Source organism: Malaya genurostris, chromosome 2 (assembly GCF_030247185.1).
Source record: "Malaya genurostris strain Urasoe2022 chromosome 2, Malgen_1.1, whole genome shotgun sequence".
NCBI classification, from domain to species: Eukaryota; Metazoa; Arthropoda; class Insecta; order Diptera; family Culicidae; genus Malaya; species Malaya genurostris.
In genome coordinates, this window is record NC_080571.1 from 261117480 (window position 1) to 261139252 (window position 21773).

At 37.5% G+C, this 21773-nt stretch overlaps 1 protein-coding gene across 6 annotated transcripts in view; it reads right to left on the reverse strand.

Annotated features, from left to right (window-relative positions):
- The window catches only part of LOC131429719 (ATP-binding cassette sub-family C member Sur), a 209771-nt gene that overhangs the window by 101410 nt on the left and 86588 nt on the right, over positions 1-21773 (reverse strand). For all 6 annotated transcript variants that reach the window (XM_058594034.1, XM_058594038.1, XM_058594035.1 and 3 more), the window contains exons 7-9: positions 17031-17557; positions 2868-3005; positions 2283-2445 (exon numbers count right to left, since the gene is read on the reverse strand). In XM_058594034.1, coding sequence (XP_058450017.1) covers positions 2283-2445; positions 2868-3005; positions 17031-17557 — 828 coding nt within the window. The remainder of the gene's footprint in view (positions 1-2282; positions 2446-2867; positions 3006-17030; positions 17558-21773) is intronic.

Here is a 21773-nt window from a genome sequence, read left to right on the forward strand (position 1 = left end):
CAGGGTGATAAGTGATTAATTTGCCGTTTAAAATGACGATAATTAAAATAATGTCATGAGAACTAAAACACCTAAGAATATCCATGCAAAAAACACATGCGGATTGATAAAAAAGGTATCATCTCACTGTTAGGTGGATTAATCACGTTTTTTGCCAAAATTCGTTTTTATTATTCAACATAATTGCCATCAGAGGCGATACAGCGATTATAGGATCTTCCAACTTTTCGATACCATTTTTGTAGTACGATTTGTCTTTTGCCTCAAAATAGGTCTCAGTTTCAGCGATTACCTCTTCATTGCTTCTAAATTTTTTACCAGCGAGCATTCTCTTGAGGTCTGAGAACAGGAAAAAGTCACTGGGGGCCAAATCTGGAGCATACGGTGGATGAGGGAGCAATTCGAAGCCCAATTCGTTCAATTTCAGCATGGTTTTCATCGACTTGTGACACGGTGCATTGTCTTGATGAAACAAAACTTTTTTCTTCTTCAAATGAGGCCGTTTTTTTTTAAATTTCGTCCTTCAGACGCTCTAATAACGCTATATAATAGTCACTGTTGATGGTTTTTTTTTTTTTTTTTATATCATAAAATAGTATATCATATATCACATATCAGTATATCAAGAAACCCCTACGTGGTATACTACACGGAAAGACCGAAATCAGCATTTTGGCGAAAAAATTAGTTGATTTTCTGATTTTAGTTAGTTATTTTTTGAGACAACTAAAAAAATCTTACTTTTGCTAATTTAGATTTTTTATTTCTGATTCCCTTAATAATAATAAAATATTTTTTGAAATGGCTATTTTTTAGTTGAATTCACCAATTCAACGTGCTGTCATTTCTTAGCTAAGGCACACTTCATTTCCATTCAACTAATTTTTTAGTTCAATTAGAGAAATAAAACGTTGTTTTCAACCAACATAAATGGTTGAATTGGCTTCGGCAATTTGCAGCTATGTGGCGCACTGTCACCGAAAAAAACGTTAACACCGTAATGACTACTAGCCACTAGATGGCACACTACTGCCGAAAAATATTTCAGTCGCGGTAATCTTTTCTATATTGGCAGGTATAAATACGATGTTGTATTGGAGAAAAAGACATAAGCGAAACATAAACTTCTTTTTGAAAATTTATCTTCTAAATCGCTGCTTTCTTCATTAGACTTCGCGAAATCGACACTCTCACTGCAAATTTTGAGCACTCGGAAAACAAAAACCGAATACAAGTAATACACCGGACGGCGTAGCCCGGAAGGTTGGAAGATATAAAAAACATCATTTGACATATACAATTAGAGTGCAACATTCGAAACTCATTTCACTGTTCCGTGTATTTATTTCGCACAATCGCTTCAAATGCGCACAAATTCTGAATAAATACACTTTCCACTAACAGTTTACGTCATTTTCACAAATCGAATCAGAAATTTATATATGGATATATCGTATCACATGCGAAAAACATCAAAACAATTTGCAAGCAGTTTCAACAAGACTGTCCTTTTTAGCTTTTTAATGGATTGTTTTGCTTTGACACTTCTCATGGGTTTTTGACTAATAAACTAACTTGTTAATTAAACCAATTTCATTTTTGTGTTCTTTGTGCTGTCCTTCAGTACTGATGGTGATAGAAAATAGAAACAAATTTTCTGCATTTTAATAACAAATTAGTTGTCAATGAGAATTTCGTTTTGGATTGAAATATTGCTGGTTTTTGTCCAGGATATTCGCCAACTAAACAAATTCTCTAAAAATAAGAGTTTTTTCCAGCAAAGTAAATTCTCAATTTTAACTAATTTCATAGTTATTTTGGAAATTTTGTTGTTAAAATCAACTAATTCAAAAACAGTAATACGAATTAGGCACAGAGCTAATTTCGGTCGTTCCGTGTAGATAATGTGTTTATAAAAGCCTCCTCAAAATTAGAAAAAAATCGATAGAGATTTTTAGCAGCTATGAGTTCGTCCGATTTAGAAGATCGTGTTTCGAGAGAACCGTCTTTAAAGTTGTCTCAAGATGCATATGAAACACGACGCGAGGCGCCTTCCCAAACTGTCGTAAACAACCAGTTCGAGATTCGTTTTGACCACAAGACATTTTTTCTCATTCTAGAGGGTTTTAGGAAAATTGAAGACTCTTTCAAACATTAAAAGGTTAAACAAGTTCTAAAATTACAATGAGAAAATCCCGAGATCGAAGTAACCGTATTTTAAATCTCACATACCTCGACGGGGCTATCGCCAAAACGAAGCCCACAGTCCGAAATCTACTTACTCATTAACGTCCAGTAGCATGAGTCCAGATCCAGATGCCGAAGTTCCTGCTTCCGGGCCTTTGTGATCTTCTCCCGGAAGACATTCTCCCAAGCGTTGAGTTTAATTAATTTTATCCCCAGTAGAACCTCATTGATTCGCCGGAGCCGTTCGTCGGTGCATTCCTGACCAGATTACATGCCCAGCAGTCGCCGTTGGATAGATGAGAAATGGAGAAAAAAGAGAAAAATAGTGCAAATTAAGTATGTCAACACAGGGTTCGATGCAAATTGAGAAAACTGGTTGACAGAATAATAAGTGTTCTGGATGGGGAAACTAGGACAACGGTGGCACACACTTCTGTATCGATAGAAAGCATCCTTCTGGAGCATGACCGAGTCATTATTCGGAACCGTACTTCAGCAGCGGACCCGCATCGGTTCAATCTTGATGAATGAATGTGCTTTGAAACTGCATGAATAAATATTCTGAAAGGCATTTTGTCATGTGCTACTGGAAATCGACACCACAGAATATTTAATTAAAATGTTGTTCGATGGAAACTACAACCACATCATAAGAAATTATTTCATACATAACTACTTACGGAAGCTTTCTTGGAATTGGATGACATCATTTTTCCCAAGAGAAACTGCATGGGAGTCATCGTGGCGATACAGACGACCGATCCAATGATGGTGCTTATGCCGAGCAACTGATAGAGAAGGTACATTACAACACCGATCTGTGGGCAGTGGGAGAGAAAGGAAAAATATACCCAATAAACTATCATGATAATTAATGTAGCTCAACAAAAAAAAAACGACAAAGCTGAGATCTCACAGAAGGTGAGATATGTGCAACCTGTTAAAAGAGAAAGGTCGGTATCTTTTCAAAAGACGATTTATTCGACGAACGAATAGACTATGAATGATACTTGTGGTTTACCGCCCAAGCAGAAAGTACCAGTAAAAGAGACCATTAAGGAAACTCTGTTCCTTCGGAGGAATTCGTTGAACTAAACCAATAAAATTAAATTACAAGAAAGGTGACATCGTACGTGAATTTCAATCAACATATAATAGAAAAATAGTAACACTTCTAAAACGTTTAAGTAAAAATAATATATGTACACTAAGAGGTGATTTTTGCCGGTATCTTTTTGGCAACACTGTTTTTGACAGATCAAGCGTGAATCGTGTCTTGAGTCTTTGTTAAACTTGTTCAGTTTGGTCTGTTTAATGTGAATTATGGGCCGGAGGCATTACCCGTGAAAACTGGCCGATATGCTGGAGAGAGTGTGCCAAAATTGTATCTTGCGCATGGACCATCTAAAGCGGAACCGCGGCCTACATTTGCATGAAAGCATCTTCAAACATTAAATTATATCGGTCGTTCTATCGATTCCAATAACGGTTTGATCAATTTTTTCAATTGTTCTGTGTAGTTTTTTAAAATTCTATACCTCTTAAAAATCACTCTTTAGTTGCTCGCATCGAATCATCGAAATTTTCAAATCGTTTCAAAAAGATCAAATAGTATGGCTTGCTGTCGTGTCCAACTTTCGATTCCGAAACGATATGTGCAAAAAAACGGAAAAATATGCATTCAATTTTCGCAGAGATGGCTGAATCGATTTACACTAGCTTAGTTTTGAATAAAAGATCTTAAGGGAAGTCGGGAAGCACAAAGACCATTCTGGAGGTCCAATTTTCGACCACCTTTTTAAGCATTTGAGGGTGTATTTCAGCAATGACACTTTGAATATTGATTTCAAAAGCATCAATCGTTTCTGTATTATTCGCATAAACCAATGATTCCACGCATTCCCACAAAAAAAAATCACATAAACGCGGAGATCAATTCACAGGTCTATTTCTCGAAATAATGTTGTTGTTGAAATGTTCTTTCAATAAGTCGATTGTTTCGGCCGCAGTATAACAAGTGGCTTCATCTTGTGGAAATCATATTTCGTACACATCCATATCTTGAACATTTGGCAACATTCATTGATCATGGTTCTGTATCGATTTACACACACGGTAACGCGTCATCGTTCCTAGTTTTTGAAGGAATAAGGACCGAAGATTCAACCAGCCCATAAACCGCACCAAACAGTACATTTATCGGGATGCATAGGTTATTCTAGAACGATGTGTGAATTATTTTTCCTCCAAATACGGCAATTTGGCTTGTTGACGGGTCCATTCAACCAAAAATTCGCCTCATCACTGAAGATAATTTTTCGCTATAAACAGTTTTAATTATACACTGATATTGAAAATTAATTCCCACGATTTGGAAGCGTTGTTCGGCAGTTAATCTATTCATGATGATTTGCCAAACAATACTGAGTAGAGACGTCACTTTACACTGTCAACACAACTTTCAACCTATTAGAGTAATCCCTATTGAAAAAACATACCTACTAAAAACACCCGTTACTAAGCATCATTCGAACAACATATTGACAAATAATCGTTTTAGAAATCATGATTTGCGGTGTCCACTGAATCTCAGCGCTGAATTATCAGCAGTCAAAAAATCCAAGTAGAATAGTTGTAGTACATGTTCTTCTAGACCCCAACGTTTTTATTTGTTATTCCTTTATTTTTATAATTTTTGGTGGTAGTTTAAAGTCAAAACTTTGATTTTTCACGATCACATCCGCCATTTTGTAGCTGTAAAACCTCCCCAAAATAACAAAAAAACGAAAAAGAAAACATTGGGTTTGGGTATTTCTTATGTAGAAAGTATGTGCACATATTTGAAAAAATTGTTGAAATAGTTTTTAAATGACAATGGAGAAGGAATTCTTAAACGTATTTTCGAGAAAAACAAGATTGAAGTTTATTGTCTATCAAACCGAAGGAAACAATTTATTTTTCTAGCGGAAAGGTAAGGAAAAGTCATATTTTTTCTTTATATTTTGTAATAAGAAAACATTTCAAGAATGTTTCGTCAATTTTTCGAGTCAATCGAAACAGAACTCTTGGGCCTGTGCACCGAGCTCTTGCCTTTTCACAGTATGAGATAAGATAGGATAAAGGCTCACAACTCTCAGAGTTTTGTTCCGATAGAGCAGCAAATTTGGCAAAATATTCTTAAAGAACATTTCATACTATAAGAAAATACAGAGAAAAAATAGTTCCAGAGTTATAGGTTGACCGACAGAAAAAAATCCATTTCAACAGCGTGAACATGACTTTGAAAATCTGTTGTTGTGTGTTGTAATGATGTCTTTCTCAGAAATTGATGCAAGTAAATTTTCAGATTTTTTGACAATTATTTCCGGTATCGGAATAGCCAAGCAAATTTGTATGGCGATCAACTAGCAAGATTAACATGTAGGAAAAGTTTTATTGGTTGTTTAGTATCTTGAGTCATCCTTTGAAATGATGCCTTTAAACATTTAACACTTTTCGCCGTATAATTCTGGAACCGAAAGTGGGATAAAATTTCGTATCAACTTATGAGACCATAAAACAGATCCATTTTTTAGAGTTTAAACTGTCATTTCCGGAACCGAAAATTAGAGACCACTAGAGCCAAATTCGATTTATACGGAACAGTTTTTTGTCTCATTTACGTAAAGTTTGTACGGTCTTTGCATAGTCACTTTGAATAACGATTTGAACAGGAAATCGGATCCGGATAAAATTTCGCAGCGAGCTATGTGACCATTACACTTTTAATTGCAAGTGCCCTTTTTCCATTTATAATGTATATAATTTATCACCAAATTACTCTGGAACCAGAAGTGGGATCCGGATACATTTTGTAGCCACCTATAAGGCCTTAGGACCGTTCCATTTCCTAGAGTTTTTGGTACTACCGTTCTAGTTATTCATGGTAGTAGTACCCAAAACCGATTTGTTTGACCATCAACTGACAAGATCTGAATTGGAACAGTTTTTTACCACAGTTTTGAACAGTTTGCTCGGTCTTTGAATCATCACCCTAAATAACGATTTGAACAGGAAGTTAGATTCGGATAAAATTTTACAGTGGGCTATGTGACAATCAGACCTTATATTTGAAATAAAATTTACAAAAATTGGTTTAGTAGTGCTTGAGAAAATCGAATGCACTTCTTTCATTATTTTTTTATTTTACTCCGCCATTCCGTAACATGTATATAATTTAATGACAGACATTGGGACCATAAGACCATCTTTGCTTGCTAAAATTGTTTCAGCGGCTTCTGAGTGAAACGAATACACGGTATCCCATGTTTTCGCTCATTTTGTCTCGTCACTCCCGAACCGGAAGTCGAAATTTATTCCAGATCCAGGCAATTTGATATCATGCTATCGAACTATGGGACCTCTAATTCGAATTTACGTTGGTGAGAATTGGTTTAGTGGTCTCTGTGTACGAGAAATTTGCGTGAACTTTTTCAAACTTTATTGCACATTTTACTCGGTTACTTCAAAAGCGGAAATCGAGTAAACCCGTCACTCCGGAACAGAAAGTCGGATCCGAATAAAATTAAATTGCAGGCTTTAAAACAATGAGACCTTTCGTTTGAACCTAAGTATATGGAAATCGCGTTTCTTGAATTTTTAATACATTTCTCCTCGTTACTCCGAAACCGGAGTTGTATTTAAATAACATTTAATAGTAGACAATGGGATCACGAGACCTATTATTCGAAGCTTATGTCACCAAAACGGTTCAGTAATCCGCGAGAAAATCGAATTGAGTTACCTACATCCTTGCATACACACACAAGTACAGAAATTTTCTGATCTCGACGAACTGAATCGAAAATGCTATACGACACTCGATTCTTCGATTTTCACAGTGATTGCATAACCGGAAAGAAATTTGTTGATCTAACAGTAAAAACCAACAATATTTTTTGATATAACTAAATCTAAATTGATCTGAAAAACTGTTTTTGGGTATATCATACCAGAAATAGGGCTCAAAATTTCCTTAGTTTTCTTAAAGATAGCTGAACCGATTTTCAAAAACTTAGAATCTAAACAAAAAAGCCTCTTATCAGTATGGCTTATAGGTTGTTATCAAACCTTCAGAATAGATGACAGAGTGATAGAGTAAAGACTGTCCCAGAAAGTATGAACGCAACCAAAACCCGCTGCCATTTCGCAATGGTTCAGAATCTGTCAATTTCTATGGCTGCGTACTGTTGTTTACACTCTTTTCTAACCACTTGTGCTGTTGTTTATTCGTTTTCATTAGTTTGTTTCGAAATGCGTGGACTTTCAGCAGAACAACGTCGAAAAATTGTGTACAAATGGTGCACAGAACGCGGACTGTCACTGAAAAAGATAGCAAAAATGGAAGGAGTAAGTGAAAAATCCGTGCGAAATGCAATCAGGAAGTTCGGTGAGGATAACACATTTGAGGATAAACCGAAAACGGGTCGAAAAAAGGTCCTGCTAACCCTCAGTTGGATAAACGTATACTGAAGGCGTTCGAGCAAAAGAAGGAGGTTTCAGTTCAGGATGTGGCCAAAAAAATGGGCAATTCGAAGTCAAATGTTCTTCGTGCTAAAGAACGTTTGAATCTTCGAAGCAGAAACAACCAAAACGTAGTCCGAAACAAGAAACATCGACCAGGCCGAGGGTTCGAAAGCTATACAATATGATTCTTGCTGGAAATTTGAACTGCATAATCATGGACGACGAAACCTACGTGAAACTCGATTTCAAATTCTTGCCGGAATTATGCAAGAAGGGCAAGTGTTAAACCAGTCCGAGACATCGATTGAAGTCGAAAAATTTGGTAAGAAAGCTATGGTCTGGCAAGCAATTTGTAGCTGCGGTAGGATTTCGAAACCCTTCATCACCACTGCTTCAATGAACAGTGAAATATACATCAATGAATGTTTACAAAAACGACTTCTACCCATGAATCGAAGCCACAAGGATACTGTTTTTTTTTATTTATAACAATTTTTATTCAGGCCAATTTGCGTATAGCTTTACGTGGCCGATTTACCCATGTTTTTGTTACATAAAATTATTTTTTTATTGTTGGATCTCGTTGTCACCCTTCTTCTAGGGGGAGAGGAGCTTCCATTTCCTTCTAGCGAAGATTGTCCGTCATTTTGTCCGTTGCTCATATCATCCATTGCTACATCGTTGGAATTGTGAGTGGTTTCCGTTTCCTTGTTTTCATTGTTGATCGCAGTCTTGGGTTCATTTGCAGTTGCTGTAGATGCGCTTTGTACATTGATTGCCGTTGATAGTTGGTTAGATGGTGAAGGTGCTTTTGAAACAGGAGCACTGCATTCACTAGTTTCCGTTGTCGGGTGGTTGTCCTTGTTTTTGTTTGTTTTGTTTGTTTTCGTAGTTTCAGTGCATGGTTTGCCGTAGTGTGCAGGTTGTTCACAAAACTGACATGTAACCAATTGATTTTCATACGTAATCAACGTTTTACACGGATGTATCCCGTCTTGACCACAAATGATGTAAGATGGAATTGCTTTACGTAGTTGCATACGTACCACTCGCACGCCATTCCGGATACCCGGAAAAAAATTCCGCCATACTTCCTTTTCGATGGAAAGAACTTCACCGTACTGCGACATACATTCCCGAACATACCCCTCGCTGGTCTGCGGGGGAAGGTCATGCACGCGTACTTCTATGGCATTGTCCACCATGAACACAGGGATTTTATATTTAACATTGTCATGATCAATACTGTGCACCCCGTTATTACCCGAAGCAAATGCAATTGCATCTTTTTCACGTTTAAACATAATGTACACACAGTTCGACGCCTTGTTGAATTGAATCTCACTTACATTGTTAGCGTCTAGATGCATTCGTTCCTTAAGCAAGATTTCAATTTCGGTTGCTGCAGGTCTAACTTTGCAGCGCTTGAAATCAATACAAATTGAATTTGGCCTTGTAGGCCAAGTTTCAGGCTTTGTTAAATCGTATTTGCCCATTTCGTACACTCTATTGTTCACTGCACTGTATTGTCTTTGTTTCTGTCGTCGCGACCGTAAGAAATTTTCGACTGTGTCGTTTGCGATGCGAGCACGAACTGAAGGAGGATACTGTTGTCTTCTGGCCAGATCTTGCTTCTTGCCACTACTCGAAATCAACGGTAGAATGGTATACTACCAAAAATGTCACTTTCGTCCCAAAAGATATGAATCCACCAAATTGCCCACAACTTCGACCAATTGAGGAATTTTGGGCATTAACGAAGGCACTGTTTGGTGTGGCTAAGTAGCAAATGTTGAGAATAATATTCTGTTGTTGTAGTCTAATATTATCAGTAAATCGAATAAAATTTGAATATCTAACACTTGTGAATTATTTACAGCGAAATCAAAGTGCGTCCATAGTTTCTGGGACAGTCTTCAGATGTTCAGGAATAACCTCGCCTTGCGCTCGTGTGAAGCTGAGGTAAAACTTGTCAGTAAAGTAATTCATGTCAGCTTCAAACAAGCGACGAAGGCAATTTCGTGTTCTACAGCTCGAAAACTATGCCTGCATAATCCTTATGAGAAAACGCCTGAACTAGACAGAGAAGTATAATGATCGCGATTGGTCGAATAAGGCTACTTTCTGGGGCGTAGATTTGAGTGGAGCGTGCCTGGTTGGGAAACATTACCGGGTTTGGTTCCGCGTATTGTAAACCATTCCGTAAAAGTTGATGTTTTCGAATTTTTCTCATAGCAAGGATTTTGTTGCTTGGAGCTGATAATAGAAATTGGATACATGCAGAAGATCGACAAAACCAAAAACATCAAAATCACTCTGACGTCCCAGGAAAGAGAAAAACTACCTCACCGCGTTGGACTAGCACTTCTATTCTTTAGAATTTTCAGGAAAGCCTGTTCACAAGTTGAAGAAGACCAGCCAGAAGCATTGCAAGAGCTACCAATGCATCCCAAAAATGTCACTGTTTGGTGTGGATTAGCGGCTGATGGCATCATCGAGCCGTACCTTTCCTAAGGCGACGATTAGCGGAACGTTAATGTAAATGGCAAGCGTTACTGCCCAAAATGGAAGAATTGAGCATGTCTGACATGTGGTTCCAAAATGCCGGTGCCACATCCCACACGGCACGCGAAACAATGACCAAATCGAGAGCCGCCTTCGATTAACAGTTTATCTCACGTTTTAACCCCTCAATTGGTCCCTAGATCGTGTGATTCAACGCTTTCGGACTATGTCTTGTGGGGCCATATTAAGGCTCATGTCTACAAGGATAAACCAACAACGATTGACGCACTGGAAGCCAATATTGAAGCATTTATTCGTGAAATACCGGCCGATATGTTGGGCAGAGTATGCTAAAATAGGACCTTGCGCATGGGCCATCTTAAGCAGAGTCGCGGCCAAAATTTGCATGAAATCATCTTCTAATATTGAATTATATTGATCGTTCTATCAATTGCAATGACGATTCCATCAATTTTCTCATATTTTGTAGTTTTTTTTTTTTGAAAATCAAATCCTATGCCTCTTAAAAATCACCCTTCAAGTTGTACACTAGTTGACTACGTCAAATTTTGTTCAATGAATTGCACTGTGAAGAATTTGTTGTGGAGCAGACTGATGAAAATAAACTATGGAATATTTTTAGTATCTAACAATTATAGACCTTATTGAAATTGTATGCACTAAATTTTTCTGAAGTCGAAAGCTACTTTCACTCATTGAAAATTCGAATAAATACCTTTTTGCAGTTGGTAATTGGGTAACTAAACAATGAAATAACTCTTTCTATCAGTGTCAACAGAGCATTAAGAACAATAAAACTGGAGGATTTTCAGCAAAGTAATTGATGAACATCCACTCAAGCTCAATCACTTGGCGACTAACACATACTTCTGTTCCCAACCGGTTTCATAAGCTTCATTATTCGGTTCCCTATTAAAGTGATGATACAATTCATCAAACCCTCTGAATCATCACAACTTACAAGTCCTCTCAAAATTACGGTCTCCATCTGGTTATGAAATACTAAAATCTCCTGTCACAGAACCCACCACACGAAATCTCACAAACAATCAGCGGTGACCCGGCTTGTGGACAACCGAGCAGAGCATTTGCTAAGTCAAGTTTTTCCTGGCCACCATCTGACACACACACACCCGCCCCGGACGTCACTTGTAAAAGCCGCACTAAGTTCATTCTAATCAGAAACCTTCGTTGTCCCTTGTCAAAATAATCTGAGACAACAGGGCTGCCTGCCGGAAACTAAAGCCGGCTGATCCTTTCCGGACTGTCCGTCTCGCTACCAGCCCTCCTACAGAAGGAAACTGTAGCCATTCACTTTGGAAATCGTCGGACAAAAGTATCTCTTGAAATCCCGAAATCACCTGTATCCAGTTGAATGTTGTTGACACGTTGGCAAACAGTACGGCCAAAGCACATCAGCACCCGTATTGAAAAGTTTAGTTTGAATGAAAGAAAGTAATAATCGAGAGATTAGATGAGAAACATTCGAACCATAGTGCATCTTTGCTGAAGTGAACCCACGTCAGAACTGGATGATATTTCTTTCTGAAGAACACTTGTTTTTAATAACTGATACGGGTCGAGCCGCAATCAACGTTTTACGCAACTACGTATCACACTCTCTAGCTGTCAGCAGTGACGCTAGAATTTGATATAAACCAGAATTCCCGATTCATTCGAGGTCATTTCCATACTATCTAACGTTATCCAGGCTCTGCAGTGTGCGATGCCACATGCCATTAAAATAAATCTTTTCTCATTCCATGGAAACAACCTTGCCGGGATTGCGAAATAAATAATCTCTTCGGTAGCATTATTTTCCTTTTTTTTGTATGGGTATACAGAGCTGCGGCCAGGAGCTATAAGAGTCTAACAATATCACGAGGGAAATGTTTTTTTTTTTTCATTTGTTCCGAGAAATTCATGGTAAACAATTCCAAGCTAATTAAGGAAACATCCAATCTAATTATGTAGTTTAGATTAACGCATTAGTTTCTGCAAATTTTGTTTTACTTGTTTGAAATAAATCATAGTTGGGCAGGAGCTATGGATGAAAACCGTTCGAGTTCGAACTCTAGACACACGAGAATACCTCGTTCAAATAGTAAATAGTCACAGCTCAAAAATCCCATTTAATTGTTGTAATGGAATCTAACTCTTCCATTAGCTCAATACAGGCAAATTTAGAAAATAATAACGTGAATTGTAGACAATAAGCATAAATATGGTTTACAATTGTAATGTTTGTGTCTGACAAAAAACTTTTGTTAAACACAAAAAAAATTGTTAAATTTATAGGCATTATATTACGTCCTGTGTTTCTGAGAAAAATGGCATACCGTCACTGCGAAAAAGATGTTTCAAAAAGAAGCTTGCATCGAATTACTTGATTTGGCAAGCTATCTGCCTCTATGAAAAGAGCAGTAAAGTTTTTGTCTGGTACTATACAGACATTACAATTTACAAGACCTATTTTGACGGTACACAGAGAAATCAAGTGAAGTGAACGTAACCCCAAAAGTGTAACAAATTTACCCCCTTTTCATAGTGCATTGCCGTAGCCAATACGTGGCACTCTGAACTTAAGCACATTGCCTTTTACGGCTAAATTGCGTGTATTTACACACATCTCATATACATTCAACTTAAAACTTCAAGTACCTATCTCTTGCAGCCATGTTAGTGTCTTTTCCGTGCACATGAGTTACTGCTCAGATTCAAGAAGATAAGGAATTACTCAGCTCGGCTCTAAGATTGATTGTTCTCTCAGTCACTTTGGCTCTGTGAGAACTTGTATGCACACATTCAGGAGAAGCTTCAGTGGCTTATACCAGAGATGCCAAGTTCACAGATTTTCAATATGCTGCATATATTTTAAATACAGATTACTGAAGTCGATCACAGACTGACAAAGGACCCCTAACCGTCTTCAAAACACAGTTGAAATATATTTCCGGCTGAGCGTTTAAAAGTAACGAGTCTTGTTTATTTTTTGCTCGCTGAACCTTTTTTTCCGATCTACAATGTTGTTTTGGATAGTGTGCACAGATTTTGCACAGACTGAATTTTGGTAACATCAGATTTTTTAAAAAATGACCTGGCATCCTTGGCTTAAGCTTATGGCAGTAGAATACAAATTGCTATCTCAGTTGCAACGTTCAAGCGGTTCTATTGTCGAAGTTTTTGACAGAATTGATTAACATGCAGCGCACCGAATTCTTCTATTGTATCGATGATATGAAATATGTTTAATAAAAAATTCCCATCCAAAAGTATATTGTTAATTCAAAGTATTGAATATCCATTCCTCAATCTTTAGTTTTCACTTACAACGAACTGTTACACCTGGTATCAAAGCACATAATCAGTGCACAACTCGTAAATTTTGTCACGAAATGCCTCTGGTTAAAATACTAATAAACATGGTAATCGAAATTCGAACAATAGAAACACCTGCAAATGTGGCAGCACGAAGTATGAAACTGCATGAAATTTGCTAACATATATCTCTAAATCTCAACAAAATCATTAAAGCGAAATCATCTTTCAACAACCTGCTCAAACAAACTAATTCGATCTCTCTTTTCACATTTGCAAATATTCCTAGCTGGTCATATAAACACTAAACTAAGCATCAAAACAGCCAGTTTAGTAAGAAAATATGTAGACTCGATTGGCGTCACCCGGTGGATACGTGTTCCTTTACAATCACTTTCGCGTACATATGACACAAAATATGGAATTGATTATAAGAGTACATCACAATTTATGTCTGCAATGAGATATAAACTGATTGAAAGCGATAGTATTGTTGACAAATCGCTACTTGAAAAAACGGCAACAAGGGATGCGGACGAAGTGAGCTCCTCTATCTAGGACACCATTTTTGTACAAATTAAAAAATTGCATACAAAAACCTTTCGTTCTTTTTAAATGTCAGCTCGGTCATATTGAGTTTCCGATCCGTGAAAAAGTAAATGGTTTGTCATATAAATAACAGCACACTCGATAACGAGGACGAAACGTGTAAAAAAACTTGGTGTGATTTTAGATCCTGAGCTAACCTTCAAACTTCGCTTTGACAATATCATCAGAAAAGTGTATCAACATTTTGAATTCATCTTAAAATTCAACCTTTATATTGCTCGCTGATTCGGTCAATTCGTGAATCTAACAGAACACAGTACAATACGGACAGTATGAGCCAATCAGATTCATTTTCCGACAATTCAACGAATTTACTGAGATTTTAATATGTTTACGTTTCGTCTTTGACTCATCAGTGCATAGCAATTCAAATTGAACTGCTTTATGAAAAACTCGGCAGTTCAATTTGAACCGCTAAGCAGACGTTAAGTTTCTGCTATTTGCAAAACACTTTTTTTGCATCGAAATGCAATGTCAATACTGACGTGCCGAACGAAAACGTGCTTTCGACTTTTTCTGGCCGACGCAGGTTTGGTCATTCAGGGGTTAGCCAAATTTTGTGCTAGGGCACATAACCGAGATTTTTAATTTTAGTTTGTCACCCAAAGCTTTTTATCAAAAAGCTACTAGACCTTTTCCCAGCAATGATACAGTTTAAATTGAACATGCTTTAGTTTTTATTATTATTACATATTGTCAGATAAATTATAAGAGCAAATAAGCAAATAAACCAATATTGAAGAATTAATCTTTGCACACGTCGGAATATGTGAAGTCTGATGATCTGCTACACACTTCTGCACAGTTTGAAAAAATCTTGCGATTTTACATCTTATAAGATGCACATAAATGGAGCGTCGTATTTCATACAAATTTATATTCAAGAACATGTAAAATTGTGTGATTTAAAAATTACATGTCTTGAATTCGAATGAAATAAAAAACAAAAGATCGATAGCAGGCAGCGCGCGACTTGAACCGAGAAACATTAGATCACAAGCACATCGATTACTCGACTGAACCACAGAACTTATATCTGTCCATTGAATAATTGATAAATATAAATCCATACAGTGGTACTTGATAGCCGACTGCAAACTACACTTGAAGCATGTAAAATTCTGTGTGAGTGGAATATTACGTCATTTGAAAAATCGAGTAGTTGTGAATTGCATCGTTTGTAGAATTCTGTCACCTGTAAAATTCCTAATTTTTTTCTGTGTGGAACGGAAAAAATCTGTTCATTGAAGTGGCGAATTTTTTCTCCGGTATTCGGAGCAGCATGCGACTACATAAGCAAATTCCGTCTTACGCGATTTTTAGCAAGGGCGGGAGACATCCTTGTGAATTGCTGGTTACCTACGAGAATCAGCTGATTACGTGCTAATTTTGTGAACTTTTAAAATGACTGTATTTTCGTTGAAACTGCACCGATTTGGCTAATTTGATATCAACAGATTTTTTGTCGTTTTAAGATGAATCACAGACAACTGATGTACAGGCTCGAACAAAAATTTTCAAAATCCTATGTAAAATTCCAAATTTTCTATACATTGGAAACAACTATTATTATGTTGTTTCGTTTAGTACAACTCGAGATATTCACGATGAAGTTACACCCTTTCATCCACAGGTCGAATTTTCAAAATGCGCTACATAGTAAAGTAAGACGTATTCACTTCGAAAATACTTTCAATATTCGGCGGTTAAAACAGAAATTGAAAAATGACACAAAATCATGGATCGTGAACCAAGTATTCCAACATCGCCAGGGGAGGCTTTGTTGGATACCAGCCGAGACAAACCAAACCAACTGATATTCAGTGAAGAACCAGCAACAGGTTCTCGGCTCCGTGACAGAGCTACCACCTATAAGATGTGGCTAAGGAAACAAACATGAAAATTAAAGAACGACGGACTAAGATTGAGTGATCACGAAATCTACAATTGTGCCGAGCAGTAATGTGAACAATTGAAGTGTAAAAACAATATCAGGGAATTGCACTATTTCATCTTTCCGTCATAACCATCTCAGAAATGATATGAAATAAACTATTCAGTAGCCAAATACAATACATCGTTGCAGTAGAAACCGCTTTATAAATCATACGTTTTTCATATTGCATTGAAAATTTCAACAGTTCAAATTTGCTGTAAACACTGTAAACAACGTCAAATACTATTTTAGAACCATGAATTTTTTTACAAGAAATCAAATTGCATATCAAGAGATAATACTTTAAAGTAATGACACAAAATAAATTAGCGACCAGTTATTCAAAAAGAACCAGTGATGGCTATAAAAAGCGTTCAATGTAAAAATTTCCTTTATTATAGTGTCTTTCATTTGAGTGTTCTTAACGTTGATTTTTTGTGGGACGAAAATTGATCAGTTGATATAAATGAAAACAGCGTACAATCCTTTTTCGCTTCAGTTCGAGTCGTAAGCCACTGGCCGAATATGAACAATAGTTTACGAGTCAACATACGGCAAACAATGTTCGTTCACTGAAGTAACTTATAGATAATTACATTATCGGAAGCGGACAAACAACATCGCTGCTATGTCTGTGGCGAACCGGAAAACAAACAACGAAAATTGAGCACATTGCGAGATGAGGAGAAAAGTCATTTCCCGGGAGCGTTATCTTCCAAGGTTCACCGAAAGGACACGACCACTGCTAGGGATGTCGACTGAGCAGCAGCAGCACGTTTGCAATTTCCAATATAATCCGTCTGTCGTTGACGTTGTGAAATAAATTCAAATTTAAAAATCGCCGTCTTTCTCTAGGGCACATTTCTCAGCCAATGCTGGTTAGGAAACAAATTATCAACATCCCTAATCGAATGAACAACAAAGCACCACAATGTATGCTGATTTTTACCTTCAATGGAATCGCCCACACGTAATGCGCAATCCGTACAAACGACATGACGTTAAAGGCATCATCGGACATTAAATTTGTTATGGTACCTGCATCGGATGCAGTGCCAGCGTAGCCTCCCTTATGATCCGCTCCGTCGACACTGTTTCCTAGTCCAAACGGTTCCGATGCCGTTGCGCTTGCACTATCAACATCGTCGGCAGTGGCTTTTGCTTGTTTTTCACTTGCTGTTGCTCCGGAAGCGTCTGCCCGGCTATTGCCCATGGGATTGCATCGACGGTCTACTCGAGTAGCGGTCCCAGATGCAAACTGTTGCTGATCATCGGAATCGATGGCAAGAGCTATTTCATGTTTTATCTCATCCTTCAAAGTTTGCAACGAATTTCGATTGCTTGCTTTGAATTCGGCTACCGTTGCAGCATCTGTACCGCATCGTGTACTGGATCCACCATTCGAGTTGACCTTGAACGATGCACCGATATCGCATTTTGCATGGTCATGGTCCTGGATGCCATCGCCGTCGATTGCTGTAAAAAAAGGGAAAAGACACATTAATCATTCATTGCATTTTTTTTCTTTTGAAATTTTTAACATCATAACAAATAGCACAAAATCAGTTTACCATATAAAAGTTTAATTTTTTAACCAAACTTCAACGTCTGTCGACAAAAACAACAATTTACAATGAATTACGAAAGGAAAACGAAAGGGAAGGTGTTCTCGTCTGTATTCAATCGGTATGAGCATAGGTGAGTTTGATTATAGGTGTGGGTTATGATGAGAGGTTAGGTGAGATATGATAATAACTTAATCAATCGGTTAAATGCATGAAGCTCAGCTTTGCCATATTCCAAAGTAGCTCAATGGCAGAGCAGTCCCTCAGATTGCAAAGATATATTGATTATCTTTTTTCCTTTTTGCGATATTCTCCTAACCAGAGATTATAGTTGTCTGTCGTCTGTCCTCTGCGTAGTGTAACAATAAGAAAACGTGTACTTATCTCCTATAAGTTTTAAAACTATTACGATTAAGGCTATTTTTTTTAACCGGGACAAGCATTGAAAAATTCAGTTTTCTCATTTTACAATGCAGATTGTTTCAAACAAACTTTGCAGTGAAAAACTGGAGTCGGATTTTACATTGGACAGTTCAGTCGCCTATTCCGTTCGCTCGGGACTTCAGAAAAGATATTATATGAAAAAGTGTTTCGTAAATAGCGTTAACTTTACGTCTACTTGATTGAACTGTTTAAGTTTTTGCAGCAATCAGTTTAATTTGAACTGCTCTGCACTGACGAGTTGAAGACGAAACGAAACGAATAAAGGTTAATTTTAAGGAGTTTTTTAATCAGAAAAATGCATCTGTGATTTTTTTTATTGTTTTCAATTCACACGCATTACACAAAGCAAAGCCTTGGTATTATATTCCTGTAGTGGAATTTGACATTCTGTTTCAACAGACTTCGCAGCCGATTCAGATTGTTCAGAACATTGCATGGCTGGTGCTATGATTCTACTGACACTACGAATCCTTCCAGGTCGGGGCTCGAACATACGACAACTAGTTTGTAAGACCAGTGTCCTATGCATTGAACCGCCAACCCGAGACCCGCATTACACATGAATGGCTGTAAATTTCGATTCAATAATGTGATTTTTGAATGTATGAAATCAATCCTAGATTGAAAATGTTTTGAAGAAATAGAACAGTTAAGCATCAAAAATAAGTTAGTTCTTGCAGAAAAAAGACAAAAGCAAAATCTCAAATCAGCGTATGACTACAAAGCGGAGTGTGAAAATAGACTTCCGATGTGACGTGTAATGATTGCTGGCGAAGGTATTGCAATTGACTATAATTGAACGGTGTAGCGCCAGAGCACAGCGAAGCATGCTCGGTTCTTCTGTTCAATTAGGCTGTTTCTTCGTGTGTTTGACATGCAGAGTAGTCTAATTAGCAGAACGATTTTCCCGGATAGGAGCTAGCTACAGGGTTCGAGTCCCGTCCTGTCAGTAGCTTTTTCGCAGTATTCATTGCATAATTGTATTCACAGGACTTTTTTGGAATCTGTTTCCTTCGTTAGATACTGATCAAATTTCAAAACTTTGCTCAAATCGACTGTACGTCTTAACAAAACTAAAATAAATCATCGCCTAACTATTATTATCAAGTAAATCACGCTAGATTAAATGAATAATGTCAAACGATAAACGATCCTACCTCTAGGAGAGTAACAGTTTCTAAAATATTTCCAAAACCCTATGTTTGCCCAAAAAATTGTTTTGTTTATAATGAAAACTTTTAATATTGGCAACATTTTACTACCTGAACGCAACAACTATCGCGCCGAGAAGATGTTTCAAATTCAATTTGTTTAAAAAAAATAGGTATAATCTTAAATTTTGAAAAAATTGTGATCTATTTTGTGATTTTAGATAGAACAGAAAAATTGATTCAAATATTTCCCGAAATGTGCTTTGATGAGCCCAACGCCTATTCGGTAGCATTCCTGGAAGCGAAAGAATCAGCAATAACACTCCAAAAAAAAACCTTCTTAATCCACCTAGTGGTGTGATAATGTCTTTCTCTTGCCTTTAAAATCGTCATAACATTTGTAAGATTCCATCCTTAGCTATTAGTATTATTAGTTTATCAAATAACCAAATAGCAGCTATATTTTGGAATTGATTCCTTCATCTCCGGTAAACTTTGGTGCATTAAAAACCCCTGAGCTTTGTCAGTTACGTCACATATAAGATTACATCCCTCAGACCGGCATTGATCGCCATAACCCGTCCAAATTTGTTTTTCATTATTAACTTTCAAATAAGCCCAAATTTACCTAAATTCGTTAAGTCATCTTCGAGAACATTCTGCTGATGAAAGGTGTGCGATTTGTCGGTTACGTCACTTATACCATTATATCTCCGGAACCAGAAGTTGCACAATACTATAGTAGCTTTCAAACGGGTCTGAGCTCATTTAAATCGGTTCAGCCAACACTGAGACAACTGAGTGGAAAAAAACATGACGCGTTTTGTCGGTTAAGTCACTTATATCAACATCTTTCCAGAATCAGAAGTGACAGTCATTTGATCTCATTCCATGGTCCAATAGTAGAATTTGAGACGATCCATCTCCGAGAACATTGAGCGGTAAAACATCTTCGAAAGGTGCACACACATACACATACAGACGTTCTCCAATCTCATCGAGCTGAGTTGAATGGTATATGATATAGTGGGTCTCCGGAGTTTCGATCAGAAGTCGGTTTCACCAGCAATTATATAACCTTCCCAAAAAAAGACAAAACAACATAAACCGATAGGCAGACGTAGTTTGCAAACCACTTGCGTAATGTCTGTACTGACGTTTCGGACGAAACAAGTTTCGGCTTACTAGTCGTACAGATTGTGATAGTTTGAAAGGGAAAAACGGCAGGTCGCGCTAGCAGTTCAACATAAACTGCTGCGCACTGATGAGTCAAAAACGAAACGTAAGATCAAAGACTTAACGTTCATTTAAAAAATCTAGATCAGAACTAATAAAAATGAAAAGTAACGGATAAAAAAATTTAAATGTATTCTCATATTCTGAAGTTCCAAAAAAAATCTTTTAAACATAAGAATTCATTTCATAAAATCAAAATCTCTAATTTCCAGTTCGTGCTCACATCTCACACGACGCAGTCGAAAATCATTTACGGTCGCAAATCATTTACGGTCGAAACAACAGAAACAAAGACAATACAGTACAGTGAACAATAGAGTGTACGGAATGGTCAATTACTATTTAACAAAGCCGGAATCTTGGCCTACAAGACCAAATTTAATTTGTATAGATTTCAAGCGTTGCAAAGTTAGACCAGCAGCAAATGAAATTGAAATCTTACTTAAAGAACGAATGCATCTAGACGCTAATAAAGTAACTGAGATTCAATTCAACAAGGCGTCTAACTGTGTGTACATTATGTTTAAACGTGAGAGCGATGCAATTGCATTCGCTTCGGTTAACAACGAGGTGCACAGTGTTGAGTGTGATAACATTGAATACAAAAACCTTGTGCACATGGTGGACAATGCCATTGAAGTACGCGTGCATGACCTCCCCCCGCAGGTCACCGATCAGTATGTTCGGGAGAATATTTCGCGGTACGGTGAAATCCTTTCCATCGAAAAGGAAGTATGGCGGAATTTTTTCCCCGGTATCCGGAATGGCGTGCGAGTGGTACGTATGCATCTACGTAAGGCAATTCCATCTTACATCATTTGTGGTCAAGGTGGGACACATCCGTGTAAAACGCTGATTACCTATGAAAATCAGCTGGTTACATGCCAGTTTTGTGAACAACCTGCACACTACGGTAAACCTTGCACCGAAACTGCGAAAAGGACATCTTCAACCAAAGACAAGGTCAACCGTTTAACAATGGAAACTAGTGAGCGCAGTACTCCTGTTTCACCGTCAAACCAACCAGCAACTGCAACCAATGTACAACAAGGCGCATCTACAGCCACTAGCAACGAGCTCAAGACTGCGAACATCAAGGAAAACGAAAAGAAGACGGCAATCAACAACACAACCACCGATGCGGCAATGGATGACGAGACGAGTCACGAACAAAGTGCCCCTCAACCCTCGCAGGAGGGAAATGGAAGCTCCTCTCCTCCTAGAAAAAGAGTGACAACGAGATCAACTTCAAAAAATACATTATTTAAAAAATCGGCTAATTCGGCCACGTAAAGC